The sequence below is a fragment of the Haplochromis burtoni genome, unplaced genomic scaffold, assembly GCF_018398535.1.
Source record: "Haplochromis burtoni strain Fernald_Lab_line unplaced genomic scaffold, NCSU_Asbu1 Contig_140, whole genome shotgun sequence".
NCBI classification, from domain to species: Eukaryota; Metazoa; Chordata; class Actinopteri; order Cichliformes; family Cichlidae; genus Haplochromis; species Haplochromis burtoni.
Genome location: NW_024582501.1, coordinates 622,061 through 636,951, shown reverse-complemented (window position 1 = coordinate 636,951; position 14,891 = coordinate 622,061). Strand labels below are relative to the sequence as shown.

The 14,891-nt window shown below is 43.1% G+C and overlaps 1 protein-coding gene across 3 annotated transcripts in view; it reads right to left on the bottom strand.

The window, feature by feature from the left end:
• Nucleotides 1–1,728: 1,728 nt before the first annotated feature.
• crebbpa (CREB binding protein a) overlaps nucleotides 1,729–14,891 on the bottom strand; it is a 68,759-nt gene continuing 55,596 nt past the window's right edge. For all 3 annotated transcript variants that reach the window (XM_042224546.1, XM_042224545.1, XM_042224547.1), the window contains 17 exons: nucleotides 14,206–14,385; nucleotides 13,631–13,802; nucleotides 13,068–13,186; nucleotides 12,678–12,917; nucleotides 12,260–12,348; nucleotides 11,329–11,409; nucleotides 10,711–10,767; nucleotides 9,684–9,761; nucleotides 9,511–9,578; nucleotides 8,970–9,120; nucleotides 8,188–8,334; nucleotides 7,966–8,079; nucleotides 7,666–7,831; nucleotides 6,905–7,072; nucleotides 6,393–6,554; nucleotides 5,939–6,220; nucleotides 1,729–5,735 (listed from right to left, as the gene is read on the bottom strand). In XM_042224546.1, the coding sequence (XP_042080480.1) occupies nucleotides 3,453–5,735; nucleotides 5,939–6,220; nucleotides 6,393–6,554; nucleotides 6,905–7,072; nucleotides 7,666–7,831; nucleotides 7,966–8,079; nucleotides 8,188–8,334; nucleotides 8,970–9,120; nucleotides 9,511–9,578; nucleotides 9,684–9,761; nucleotides 10,711–10,767; nucleotides 11,329–11,409; nucleotides 12,260–12,348; nucleotides 12,678–12,917; nucleotides 13,068–13,186; nucleotides 13,631–13,802; nucleotides 14,206–14,385 (4,557 nt within the window). In that variant the 3' untranslated portion in view covers nucleotides 1,729–3,452. The remainder of the gene's footprint in view (nucleotides 5,736–5,938; nucleotides 6,221–6,392; nucleotides 6,555–6,904; nucleotides 7,073–7,665; nucleotides 7,832–7,965; nucleotides 8,080–8,187; nucleotides 8,335–8,969; nucleotides 9,121–9,510; nucleotides 9,579–9,683; nucleotides 9,762–10,710; nucleotides 10,768–11,328; nucleotides 11,410–12,259; nucleotides 12,349–12,677; nucleotides 12,918–13,067; nucleotides 13,187–13,630; nucleotides 13,803–14,205; nucleotides 14,386–14,891) is intronic.

The following is a 14,891-nucleotide window of genomic DNA, read 5'->3' as shown; positions in this document are numbered from 1 at the left end:
GCAACGAATAACTGGCTGCTGTCGAGGTCATGTGACTAAAGCGAGTGACTTTGGACGGAATCCGTAAATAACAGTTTAATATAATAATTTATAAACGCTTTATTAAAGATTTCCAACACTTTTTTAATTGTTTTAAACTAAATAATGATTTTTTAAAAACCAGTTTAAGACCCAGGCTTGATCAACATGTTCCTTAAAGCAATCACACTGCAGCAACTCAATGAATTTACCCATGTCAACATGGTCAAGATGACCTGAAGCTCAAACCATACCACCACAATGGGAAAGAAAGGTGATTTTAAGTGACTTGGCATGCGACATGATTGTTAGCGCCAGACGGAATGGTCTGAGTATGTAGAAACTGCTGAGCTGCTGAGATTTTCCAAAACAACCATCTCTATGGTTTATAGAGAATGGGCCGAGAAAGAGAAAATACCCAGTTAGTGGTAGTTCTCTGGAACTTGTTGATGTCAGCGGAGGATGGCCAGACTGTTCCAGCTGATAGGAAGGCAACAATGACTCAAACAGCTGTTGCAACCGAGGGAAGTGGATCTCTGCACGCATGACACCTTGAAGCAGATTAGCTAATGGAGAAGTTCACAAAGCCTACCTGAGCACTGTTGCTGATCATGTCCATCACTTTATGACCACAGTGTAAAGATTTTATCCATATCGGATGGATAAGTTCTCTGTACTCAAATAGCCTCCACAGTCACCAGAGTTTGGGGATGTGGCGGAACAAGAAATTCACATCGTGGATGTGCAACCGATAAATCTGCGGCTGCGATGCTGTCATCAAAATATGGACCTAAATCTCGAAGGAATCTTTGCAGCACCTCACTGAATCTCTGCTGGGAAGAATTAAGGTAGTTCTGAAGGCATAGGGGTCAAAACAGGTACTAGCAAGGTATGACTTATAAAGCGACTGGTGAGTGGATAGGCTTTGATGAATACTGTTAGAATGTGAAGGCATGTAGGAAGCAAGAAAATTCAGATACATCGTATAAATCAACCTGAACTACTGTTGCTCGTTGTGTCCATGTCTTCATGACCAGTGTTTCCGTCTTCTAATGGCTATTTTAGCAGGTTAATGCACATTATAAAGCTCTTATAATTTGAGACTATTTTCTTCTAAATGACAATTACTTTAGTGCACTAAAATGTACTTAACAGGTTTCACAGACCATTGTGAATGTGCTGCACAATGCCGTCATGTACCAAATGTCTCTGAGGAATGTTTCCAGCAACTTGTTCAATCTAAAACACTAAAAAAAATTAGCAAATGTGTACCTGACATAGTGGTTAAAATTAGTATTTTCTGTAATCGCACAGGTTCTCACTAGACTTTTTGTAGAGCCTAGCAGGTTACTTATTAATGCTTTGCACTTCGACTGAAAGAAAGGGGTCTTACATTCCTGCTAATAATAAAACCAAGTGCCAATTTTTGCTGACAATAGTCTGGCTTTGGTGGAAATGCACGAATCCGGTTCTAGTTCAGGCACCAGATTCACATGGGTGGAAAAGAGGCATCGGTCACTATTTGTAAAGTGCTGCATCGATACATATCATTTTACTAAACACAACAATTCAACTCCATCTTTTTAAAAGTTCAGGATGAGGACTAAAGTTAAAATAAATGTTATTTTAGGTGACATGAAAACCGAACAGTCGTTGCTGGTAATGTAACACCGGAAACAAATGAATACACACCAACAGGAGGAAGTGATGCCTCATTATTTAGTCAACAGAGTACTGGAGTTCTTCTGTTGCACACAGTTTATTTAACAATATGGTATATAAGTAAGAAATGAGTCTTTTACCAGTTTATACAGTGATTTCATTTGCTCTTCCTTATATCTATAGTATTTTGCTTAACTTGATTTACAATAGGAGAAAAAGTAAATCCCCCTAATTCAAGTTTTTTTTTTTGTGAGAGGAATGAGGGTTGATGACATTTAGTTCTCCTCCAGGTGAATCTCAAATGTGCCCATCATCCCCTGATAGCACACAACTTAGTGTAAAATTTGGAGAACTGGGCATCATCAGAGACATTGCCTACAAACAACCACTGCTCATTCCACCTCAGCTTAGGGGGCTGGTCTCTTTCTCACAATCTCTTTACACTTTACAACATTTGTATGACAAAAAGTATGACAAATTCTTTTTAATGTCAAAGCAACAACTTTCTACACCTGCAAGACGTTTCCAAATTCCAGGCCACTGAGTTGTAGGCTGCAGTCCTTATTGGTGAACCAATCAGCTGTATATCTCCTAAGCCGCGTGTCCACCCAAAAGTACCCGGAAGTCGTAGTCACAGAAATTTTTGTTTCCAAGGAAATAAAAAAATGTTTAAAAGGCCCGTGAAAATTAAGCAAAAGAAAAAAAATAAAATAAAAAAATAAATCCGCTGACATAATAAAAAGAGACGGCTGCTTTTACACCCTGGAGTTGGTGGTAAAGACGGGTACTCCAATCAGAAATGTTCAACGCTTCAAAACCACCCAAAGCAGGGACCTTTTTGGTGGGGGGTTAAATAATTACCCCAAACGTAACTGAAAGTATGGTCCCTAGTCCCTGGTAAAAGTTCCTGTGGTGGAAACGCGGCTTTAGTGACGGTGAGGGTTTGTGTCAGTGTCTTCATGTGCTCCTGCATACATGCCTGTTTACACAAACTGCTGCAGGCCATTTCCTACTTTAATACAAATGAGTGCTCTTCATACACACAAAAAGAATGGGAGCGGTCATTGTCCCTGAACGCATCTTCTTGCAGTAATAGTACAACACTAGATTACAATTGCCAGGAATGACAGCTTGTGAAGATAACAAAAACCTGGCCCAATTCAGAGACAAAATATTTTACAGTTTCCAAAAAAAGAAAAAAAAGAAACAAAAAAGAAACAAAAATTCTCAAAAGGTACAAAATAAAGATATGAATAATATAATGCAACTTTACATTTTTGTAAAAAAAAAAAAAAGAAAGAAAGAAAGAAAGAAAAAGAAAAAAAAGAAAGAAAGGCATGAACCCATAAACAAACAACCCCCCCAAAAAACAAGAAATCAAACAAACAAAATTTTTTTAAAAAAATGAGTACTGAACACATTTGGTCTCAACCAAAAAAATATATTCTTTGTGACTTTAATTTCATTTTAAGAAGCAACTTGCAAATCCCTCAACATCCCAAGGAAGAAATACCTACCATTTAGGGTTAGGAAACAATTACATTCCCTAAAGGTTTTGAATTTTTTATTTTTTATTTTAAATGAACCAAATTTTCTTGTTTTGTTGCAACGTTTGAAACTTTTTACATGTCAGTACAAAAACCGTTGTCAGCCTTACAAAGAACAAACAAAGCCCTCTAACGGGATAAAGAGTTTGAGGGAAAACGAGGAAGAGGAGTGGGAGGACAGGTCCGTGGGAGTGACAATATGTTCTTTAGTTCCCAGCAGAAATGCTACAATCCCTCCACAAACTTCTCCAGAGTGTCCCCTGTAGCATCTCCTACCATCCCCAAGTCATTGCTCAGCCCTCCTCTGTTGGGCGTATTAAGCTGCGGTAGCATGGCGCTTTGTTCTGGTGTCCCCAAGTGTCCTTGCTCCATCGACTGCAGTGGGCCCCCAAGCCCTGTGTGGGGTGAACCCGAGTGGGGTGGGGGTGGGTGCTGAGGTGAGGGTTGGGGCTGGTTCTGGACCTGCGGCGAAGGACTGGAATGTGGGGGCTGCTGCGAGGGTGGACAAGGGGACTGGACTGGTGCTGGGGAGCGGACCTGGTTGCTGAGGGCGTTGGCTAAAGCAGGTTGGCTGGGGAGGTGGGCTCCGCCTTGAGTCTGCCCAGCCAGGAGGTGGGTTTGAGGGCTCATGGGGCTTGGTTGGCCAGGGGAGCCCATCTGCTGCTTTAGGACAGCCTGCTGCTGGGGAAGTTGCTGCTGCTGCTGAAGCAGTCGTTGATGCAGTAAATTTTGGGTCGAGTCCATCCCCATGCCAGACTGGGCCATCTGAGCCATTGGTGGGAGCTGACCCATGGGGCCTCCAGGTGCCCCTGCCTGCATTTGCATTTGCTGCTGTTGTTGCTGTTGCATTCGGAGCTGGGAGTAGGTGGGTGTTGTACCCTGCGACTGAGCAGCAAACTGACCCGGGTGGCTCTGTGGTAACACTCCCTGCTGTTGCTGCTGTTGCTGCTGCTGCTGCTGCTGCTGCAATAAGAGTTGCCTGCGGAAAATCTCCTGGATCTGGGGGTTTGCATTGTGCGCGGTGTTCAGCTGCCCTTGAGTCCCTAATGCAGCCATGCCCTGCACTTGAGGCTGCTGTGGTTGCTGTGGTGGCATCCCCGTCCTTTGCACTGCCCCTCCAGACATAGCCATATTCTGCATTGCTGGCATGCCAGGCTGCTGTTGTTGGCCTGCTTGTTGCTGCTGTTGCGGTTGTTGTTGCTGCTGCGGCTGGTTGGCATGGTACTTGGCTGTTCGCTGTTTAATGAACGCAGCCATTAGCTGAGGGTTTGATTTGAGGATGTTTAGAACTTGCTGCTGCTGCTGGGGTGAGCTGGGAGACTTTAGGGTGCGGAGGAGGTCCTGCAGAGCATTTGGAGGTATAGCTCCAGCTCTCTGGGGAGTCTGTGGCCGGGCACCGGGCTGCTGTGGTATCAGTATCCTCTGGCTTTGCTGGGGTTGCTGCCCTGGTGGCATCATGGCTCGCTGCATGGCCATGGGCTGCTGTGGGGACTGGCCTGGAACAAGACCTGGTTGTTGAGTTTGACCTGGCTGGATGGGGCCTGAAGCTCCACCCCACTGTCCAGTGGCCATACCAGGTTGCATGACTGGTGGTCCCCGGGGCCCAGGCACCATCTGCATTGCTGGCTGCATTGGTGCCGTCATGCGCTGTTGTGGCTGCTGGGGATTCATGGGCAAACCATTCACGTTGACACGGTAGTTCCGCTGGTTCTGCTGGGCCTGCGCCATCATTTCGATGCGCTGTGCCATCTTGACTGCAGCGATGGGAGGTGGCTGCTGAGATAGCTGCTGTGATGGTTGGGGGGGCTGAGGGAGAGGGGACTGCTGCTGGTGTAGAGGGGAGGCCTGGGGCCCAGGTTTGCCCTGAGACACCGGTGCCTGAGCTTGGGCAGTGCGAGGTGCATTGGAGAAAGACGGGGACATGACGCCTGCTGAGTTGGGGGTCTGCGGCTGGTTGGAAAGAGGCTGCTGGGGTGTTTGGGGAGTGCTGGGCTGAGTGTGGGAAGTGGGAGTGCTAGGGGCAGCTGATGGCGGTGGGGATGGTAGCGGCATGGTTCTGCATTGCATGGTGGCCATTCTTCTCCTCATCAACTGGGCCTGCTGGAGCCTGTGCTGCAGCTGCTGCTGGCGAAGCTTGTGCTTGATGTTCAGGCAGAACGGGACAGGACACTTGTTCTCCTGGCAGTGCTTTGCGTGATAACAGCATAAAGCAATAAGCTGCTTACATACAGGACAGCCACCGTTGGTTTTGCGTTTGCAACCCTTGGTGTGCTGTACCACTCGCTTCATCTTCTGGCAGGACGGCAGAGAGCAGTTGGCATTGCGACACTGACAAGCATGGACCAGGGACTGAATGCACCGTTGAATACTTAAACGCCGGCTCTCCTGTGGGCTCTTGGAGGCCTCCCCACTCTGGCTGTTGTTATCATCATCCAGGCCAAGACCCCACTTGACCATCTGGTGCTCATGGCCCTTTGTGTTGTAGCAATTAATGCAAAGATCAAAGTCCTAAGAGGGAAAAAAGAAGAAAAGGGGACATAGTAATTAAAGTCCAACCAAAGATGGTAAAGTAAAAAGTTTACTCAGTTCATGTACGTCATTCCACGTATCTGACAGATTTCCACTTCCAATCATCCTTTTTTTTTTTCTCCCTAGTTCCAAACTGACACAAAATAATCGAGTGTAAAAACAACAGTGCAGTGGAAACTAACCTCGCACACAGTGCAATGGTAGCGTGTCTCCACGTGGTGCTTGCACTCGTTACAAGTATAGACAAAGCGATCCTGTCCCTGGTTGTGCAGTTCAACAAGCATGCACATGGTGCTCCACTTGCACCTCCTGAGGGAGCTGAACTCCCAGTGCTTGTCCCTTGCCAGAGTCAGGAAGGCATCACGGCCATCCATCAGGTCACAGGAGAGCAATGGGTCGGGGTCCACGATGGGCGGCAAAGTGTTGACCATGGGCCCAGAATGAAGGTGAATCACGAAGAACACCTTAAGTAAAGGAGAGGGGGGAAAAAAATCAAAATAAAGCATGACTTACTTTCGTTATTCGGACTGTTTCCCACTAGTTAACCTTTTGATCACATCCATAAAATTATTGTTCATCACCTCCCAATTTTCACTACCACAAAAAAAAAACAAAAAAACAAGAAACAAGTCTGACCTCTTTATGCTTCTCCATGGTGGCATACAACTTCTGAGACAAATCATTAGCTACATTTGGCATCCCAGGCTTCTTCTTATTGGCTCGGCTCACGCTGCTCTTGTTTTTATTGGTCTTCTTGTTGTTCTTCTTCTTAGCGTTTTTACTGTCACTTGGTGTTCCCTAAAAAATATATTAAAGAAAACATGTTATGTATGAATTATTCCATCATTATATATTCTCACTGTTTCCAGTGCTAAAACTTAGCACAGAGTGCACAAATTTTCACAGTTCATTAGTTACTCTCTGCCTTGGTTTGATGTCACCTTAATCTCATTAAATTCCACTGAAATTATTTTGATTCAAATATCCCTATGTTTAAGGTAGTAGTACATAAAAATACATTTTTTAATTCTTTAAACTCCTTATATCGAATCATTCACCTGCAATGGAAAGACAAAGATAGTAACACAATACAAGACAGTGGAGTTTCTGCTGCTCTACTACATCAAACCTTCATATAATAATCATACCTCTGGAGTTTCAGAGGCAGCTGTGTTCTCCTCCTTCTTCCGCTCTTCTTCCTCCTGCTCCAGCTCCTTGATGCTCTCTTCAAGCACATTAGGCCAGAAGTCACCTTCAAAGTAAGGAAGCTCATTGGCGCTGGTCAGTCGGTCTTCAGTTGCCTGTTTGAAGATATCCTGAGAGACGGATGGAAAACACTGGGTTAATCCCAACAACAGCTAGTGAGACATCTGATTAATATAACAAAGACCTCAGTAGTCAATAACATTATCATCTGCCCTTTATAATTTGGTCACTTTAGCTTTTATGTGGTAATAATTAGAGATGGACCGATCCGATATTACGTATCGGTCCGATACTGACGTAAATTACTGGATCGGATATCAGAGAGAAATAAAAAATGTAACCCGATCCATTAAATATCAAAAAAGCACCTCACAAAACTTGCAACATGGCGTAACTCGGCTCATAACCGTAGAAGTATGCATCACGTGATGGTGTATTTGTAGCCTCGCTACCAAACCAGCATTTCATCTCAGAGGAAGTATCTATATCTATCTATCATCTATCTATCATATATCTATAATAATATTACACTATATATATATATATATAAAAATTTTTATGTTTTATTGTTAAAAAAACACTATATCAGAGTGATATCGGTGTCGACCGATATCCAAATTTATGATATCGGTATCGGACATAAAAAAAGTGGTATTGTGCCATCTCTAGTAATAATATGCCGTCCTTCATTCCGCCTTGTTACCTTGTAGTCATGCAGGATCCTCTCAGCAAAAGCCTTGTCCAACATCTTCCTGTACCACTCCTGCAGTCTTTTAGGCTTGGGGATCTTCTGGTCAGGAGGATGGCAGTGAAAGATGTAGTCGTCACCTTCACTGGGAGGACATGCCCAGATGTGGGCCTGGGCATATCTGTGAACACACGTGAACAGTAAGTCAGGCCAAAGAGACAGTGATGACGTTACCCCGAGACCTGGATCTACTGAGGCTTTTGCCAGTTGTGCAAGTCGTCAGGAAGAACAGACAAAGAATAGAGTGAGCCTTACCCAAGTTTCTTGACATATTCTAGATAGCCAATAAGGATCTCATGGTAAACGGCTGTTCGTAGAATCCGAGGTCTGAAGAAGTGAATACTGTCAAGGTATGATATGTAGACCCGTCTGCAAAGGTTAAAAAGAAAGAAGACAAGGTCAATCTTACGTGAACCACAGAAAACCGCAAAGAAAAGTTATTATTTATTGCTGTGTGACATAATTGAATGCACAGACCTAGTGTTGGGGAATGGGCACTCAGAGCCATACTCCTGTACGTGCATGCCGAAGAAGCACACGTCTACACCATCAATTTCCTCAAATGCGAAAAGTGCTTTGGTTCTATAAGGAAAGGCCTCTGGCATTTCACCTGTATCTACAAACCTGTTGAAACCAACAAAAGGAAATATTAAAATGTATAGCCATGAAAATATGACTTGAATCGTCCCACTGTGTTCTTCACATCTGTTAAAATCAGTGACAGACGTGGAAAGCCAGTAGCTTTCAGCAGATGTGAAGAACACAATGGGACGATTCAAGTCAAGTTGCCTTTAGTCAATAAAAAGCTAAAAGCCTTAAATCATTTAACTTTAAGATAACAGGCTCTTGGAGTAGGGACTCCTCCCTGCAAAGATAGGACACGCATTGTTGACTTTGATCCCATGGTGAATCTAACAACACCGTAAGGCCTCCTAGGAGGGTGTGCACGACATCTCATCAAACAGGCATGTTTCACAATTACTCTGAGTGGGTGTAAAATCTTTATAGAGGACATTGCATTCTTTATGGCAATTAAAATAAGCTAGGGAAAAACACAAGCCTTGCCAGCTTATCTACAAATTAAGGAGGTTTGGCTACCCTCACCCAAACTGTTGACTCTTTGGTTGTTCATTTATTTGACTAAGGCAACCCTAGTAGACAAGTACAAAATATGTTACTTTCAATGGAAAACATTGTTTTTAAAATTCGAATATCCAAACATCCTATCCCTCTTTCTCCTCTGTTAATGATGGTCTTACCTAGCTTTCATGCCTGGTTTAATCTCCACCGTTTTATCAGAGCTTGCCACCACTCGTACAAACACTTCCCCAGCCTCTGGGTGGTTTTGTCGCTTCAAGTATTTATTCACACGGTCCTCTATGTACGTTCCCAGTCGTGTTGCTTGCAGCCCTACAACAGACAAGCACAAGGCAGAAGTTTGAAAAGGGTCAAATCTGTTTCCTGAAGCAGGAGCTTCATTTTTCCAGGAAAAAGTACACAACCTGCAGCATGGAGAGAACAACAACATTAGGACACTATCGATGGTCTATCGACTATAAAACTTCAGATCACCAATATGTCACTAACATATTCCATCAAAGTCAGATATGGTCCTCCAGGCCTAAACTGATAATTAAACTACAAGGCTAACACCACACTGAGACCATGGGCACATGGAGGAAGTCTTAGCTTGTTAAGACAAATCTTCAATAATCTGCTGACATTCTGAAAAATCCAAAAATAAATAGCCGTGAAAGATGAACCAAAGACTTCACATCTGAAACAGGAAGGAGTACTAACTTCTTGCTGAGAACTTGTTTTCCTTTCGTGTTTTTCCACTTTTCTTCAAACAGTTGTCACAGATAAATCTGAGGAAAAAAACAACATATCATACAGAGGGAGGTTAAACACACTGTTAGCGGAAATACAAATTTGCAAAAATGTACAAAATCAACGGCGGTCAAAATTCTCACCCAGATGGCCAAATGACCTCGTAGTGTAAGACGCATATTTGGTGCATCTTCCGTCCACAATCTTTACATTCAACAAACCTTAAAAAAAGAAAACATAGAAAAAAATCGTTAATATTCATCATCATCAGTGGGGCTGTAGCTTATTCCAGCTGTCACGGGCCACAAGGTGGGCTTAACGCTGGACACATCACTAGTCTGTTGCAGGGAATCACAAAGAGATGGAAAACTGTTTGTGGATTCTCATCGACAGCTAATTCTGAATCACCATTTTCACATCCCCAACGAACCCAACACATATCTTTGGACTTTGGGAGGAAGCCAGAGTACAGAGAGAGAACCCTCTGTGTGGAGTTAGCATGGGATGCTTTCACTTTTCAAATTTAAAACCAAAGAAAATGCAAATACAAAAAAAGAAACGCACACAAAATTTAACAGAACTAAAATATCACTCAGTTCTCACACATCGTTACAAAATACACACTATTCCAGTCGTGTTTCCCCGTGGTTATCATTTGTATGAATGTTGACATCTTTACTGCTCGGGCAGCAAGCAACATAGAGATCGTCATTCACGTCAATGTTCCTCCAGTCGTTACGCTCGTGCAAGCCAGCCAATACAAGAGCGCCTTTGTGGGAGGTTTAGCATAACATTTGTGCAACATATCTAAAAATCACAGTGACCAATCTAAAAGACAGCTACTTTATGACCTGTGCTCTCTAATCCAAGCCCTCACTAGAAAGAGAGAACTTCGACATCAAGTTACACTCAGCAGGTGGTGCTGCTGAGCTGCCCTTGGGCTTCACTGAAACCAAAGAGATTGATCAGAGAGAAAATATGCAGACTGTGCAGAAAAAAAACACACCAAAACAAAGCCAGATGTGGGTGGCAGGGGAAAAAACTGTTTAAAGACATGATCAGCAACACATGAACAGAAAAAGGCATCAGAGATTAACTCTGGGAAAAGAAGCAAAGACCGACCATTCTGAGTTCCTTTCACTGAAGGGTGTGTGGTTTGTGTTGACTTACGGTTCAGGGTCGAGGACATCGTTCTTCTTCCGCTCAAACTGGTCTTTCGATATCCTCCTAAAGTGTGGGCAAAACGACCAGAAAAAGTTAACCAAGTAATACCGTGACTATAAAATAGTAGATAAATAACACAGATATTGAATAGTAAAATCTTTTTTCAAGCAATGTGTTCACATTAAGATGGTTTTAAAGCTAGAGATGTTGTCAATATTTCAGTGCATGTTCGCATCTTAACTACGAAGCAATTCTGCTGAAACAAATTGTTAACTTCACTTTTTTTAAATTTTGAGAACAAAAATATTATGATCTTGGATTGCAGTTGTTTTCTGTGGTTTGACCAAGGTGTGTGCAACAAACTGGATGTATCCAAACAGGAAATATTGGAGTCTGGAAACATCATGTGGGATTACACTGTGCCGATTCCCAAGTTGGAAACACTGAACACTGACAAAATCTCCCTCTTATGCATGTCTGGTACAGATTTCAACCATGAAGCAAAATCTTGATGTTGATTTAGTTTCTGTATTTTAAGAGACATTTTAAGGGATTGTTTTTCTATTAGAATGAATTTAGTGTTGTAGGATTTTAAAGATCTGCAGAAGCCAGTGTTTTACTTACGTCTGTGGTTGTGCAGGATCATCTCCTAACGTCACACTATCCCCTTGGATCTCATTGAAACATTTTTCACAGAAATGATACCTGCAAGAAAAAAAAACCAAACAAACACACATTCAGCACGTTAAAAATGATAAAGATACCAGGATACAAGATTATCGTTGTATTCAAATGTGAGTCATATTGCAAAAGTTGATGTTAAGCTATAGGATTGAGTGTGCCCAGGCAAATTGTACAAAATAACACTAGATTTTTATATAGAGCGGGGATTCCCTGAACTCCTATTGAGAGTGTAAATGGACTGCGCTGCAGGAGTCTCATGCCGTGCTGTTGCGCTGCTCAAAAACGCTGCAGTTCCACAGTTTATACAGGAGGGGGTGCAAGGTACACTGTGTAAAGCAATGTGCTGAATTCTACTGAGAAGAGAATGATGGGGAAGGCAGCTTGTGGCCTAAACTAAAGCGTTATATTTTCAGTCATCACGCAACACAGGGGGCAGCGACAATGAATTCACATAGTCCCCTTGACAGATGCCGAGAGAAAAAAAAACAATTAACACATGGCTTGTTTTTCTTTTTGTCTGATGGTCATTTGGGTGTTTCTTCTAATGTATGACGCTGGAACCTAACAGTTAATAAATGCGAGCAAAACCATTTTGAAGTCTCATACTGTGCCAGGACTTGAAGGCAGAGCCATTAAAACCGTAACTGGTATGACAGCGATCCCACTACAGCTACAGATGAGCAGAACCCGGGCTCACAGGGGATGCGCAACAGTTCAAATGGTTGCAATTTTGGTCCATCAAAACTGTGCATGCAAATGTGCAATGCAAATGAGATTCCTCGGTGAGATTAAGCATGTGCTCACCCAACATTTGTTTTTTGACCTAGTTGAACAAAACACACTTTAAGTACATTTATTCATAAAAAGGTACCTGTTCTGGTAACTGTAGTATGTGCCTCCAGTAGGTATGGTGCAGAGCTGCTTGCCATAACAACAGAGGGTTTGAGGGGAGAACTCGTACTGTAAACACAAGTGAGACAACAAGAAAGGTCAAGAAGGTCCAAATAAAACTGTTCAAGAAAAAAGTGAGTCTGAAGATTAGAATGTAGAGTTTTGGCTTTGGTTTGGAAAATCTTTGCCAAATTTCAGTGAGAACTCAAAATGTGGGCAGGTAAAACTTGGGCTCATCCTAATGAAACATTAATTTAAACCGAGAGCAGAAGCAGAGTTTAACACTACATTTATAATATAAACAATATCCAAACAGTTATTTATAGAAGACAAAGAATATTATCCTGAAATAAAACTGCAGGCATTCAATAATCTATTGTCCACCCACTCGATCTCACCTTTCTCCCACAGCAGTAGCCCAGGCCCTGCATGACAGGGTCAATCTCGGACTCAAACACCTCAGCCAGCTTAGAGCAGTACTTGTAGACACGGGATGTTTTGCGGTTGTAGAGCCAGGCGTTGTTGAACATCAGCCAGACATCATCCACATATTGCCAGGGCTCCTGGTACTGGCCTGTGTCAAGCTTGCGCTTTATTGTGGACAAGTCTATTGGATTCTTCACAATGTCAAAGTAATCCTAAAGAGAGAAGAAAGAGGAAAGTTTTACACGATTAAGAGTTAAGATGGTGCATCTCAATTATCTGTTCACACCAGAAGTACAAGCAACACTTTGAAACACCTACAAGTGCTGCTGTGTTTAAGCAGCCAGCTGTTGTTTGCTACATACCGGGATACCCAAGAGCATAGGGTCTACTGGTTGTCTAAAGGGCAGGGACTCGGGGTCCTGCCTGTACAGACTCTCCAGAGTTGGCATCAGAGCCTGGCGCAACTCCTCGGGTTTAAAAACTGAAAAATATACAATGGAAAGCCAAGGTAAGGGGAAATTTTGGGTAAAGGTGAAGAGAAAAAAAAGGAAACAAAAATATTTCTATATTGTACGTTTAGTTACTTGACACTACCCCAAATTATTTGCCTATAAGGGAAAACTACTTCTTTCCAAATTATAACCAATAGCATAACAATTTTTCCCCCACTGTACCAGAGTTCTACAATTTCATTTACATTTCCCAGCACTTCTGCTCTTTGTAGGTTTCTATATTACAAAGTTTATTATTAAAGTTCAAAGTATCGCAAAGTATCTGGACATAATTCTGTCAGCGCAACTAATGATGGTATTTTGACTTTATCATTGTATACATTAACAGCAATAACTAAAACCCTCCCTGATTACTGAGGAAACCTCAGTCAGAGTTTACGCAGAGTTTTTCATTCCCCTGGCCCTAGACTCACTTTTCCGCCGTGACTGAGATGGGGATGAGGTGGTTGTGCTGTTAGCTCCACCCTCTTCCTCTTCTTTGGGTTCCGTCTTAATTTCCAGCTTCTTCTCCTCCACCTCCATGGGCTCCGGCTTTTCCTCTGGCTCTTCCTTCTTGGCCAACATTGAAGCAGACTCATCTTCAGTCTATAAACATATAGGTAAAAGACATTTCATACCAGTCATGTAAACAATAGAAATAGCCATCTACTCATGACAGTAATACTCTTTAGAATAATGATTTTCTTGTTTATAACCTCATGAGCTCAATTATTTGTGAATCCCTTGACTTTGTTATTCTAAGTTGACCAAATGCTTTATAAGGCATTTTGTAATGCTGACAGCCAAGGACAGCTCACTAGCTTCAACCAGCCAATGGTGTAGGCGGCATGTTGTTTTCTTCACAAAAAAAAAGTGAATCCAAATCAGGTCGTGATCTAATGAACAACTATCAGATAAGGTGTCTCTTAATTAAGATTAATTAAAATTATAAGCATAAATAAGTTATAGTTTAGGTTTTTACTCATTTTAAATTGCAGTCACAGCTCACCTCCATCTTGGGCTCAGTTTTTCCACCAGCAGCCTCAAATTCCTGTTGATCATGGTGCGTCTCCGTTTTGACCTCTTGGGTAGGTAGGTCTGCTCCAACATGCTGCGAGTGCAGGTCGGCGCTGGCGGCTGAGGCTGGTGTGGGCACCCGATTATCCAGACTGGCTCCTGGCTGAGACAGCTGAAACACAAAAGAGGGAAAAAAGGACAGGGAAGGACAGGGGCAAAGAGGGAGAAAAAAATACAGTCATGATGTGTTTGCAACAACTTTTTTTGGTTTGTTTTGTTTTGCATGCAGGGCTCTGAGGCTATGACACGAATGCACACCTCCCCGTATACATATCATTGCTCCCTTACGATGAGAGGTGTAATATTCCCATTGTGATTGGGGGGGCTTACAAACAGTGGTGAAAATGAAGTTATTAGATAGAAAAGGTGGATGTGGATGGGATGGTTTGGTACATGGCAGGCAGAGGGATGGGAGTTTGCACGGGAGGGAGGAGGGAGTCAAAAGTGGAGGGCATGCGAAGAGACTCAGTCTCACCGGCGTGGTAGGGGGCTGAGGTGGGGGCTGCGTCTGTGCTGCTGCAGGGAGCTCCGTCTGGGGTTGGGACTGGGTGGGGCAGGGCGGGGTGGCACCCTGGGCTGGGGCTGGGGCAGGGAGGGTGGGGGTAGAGCTGCGGCTGG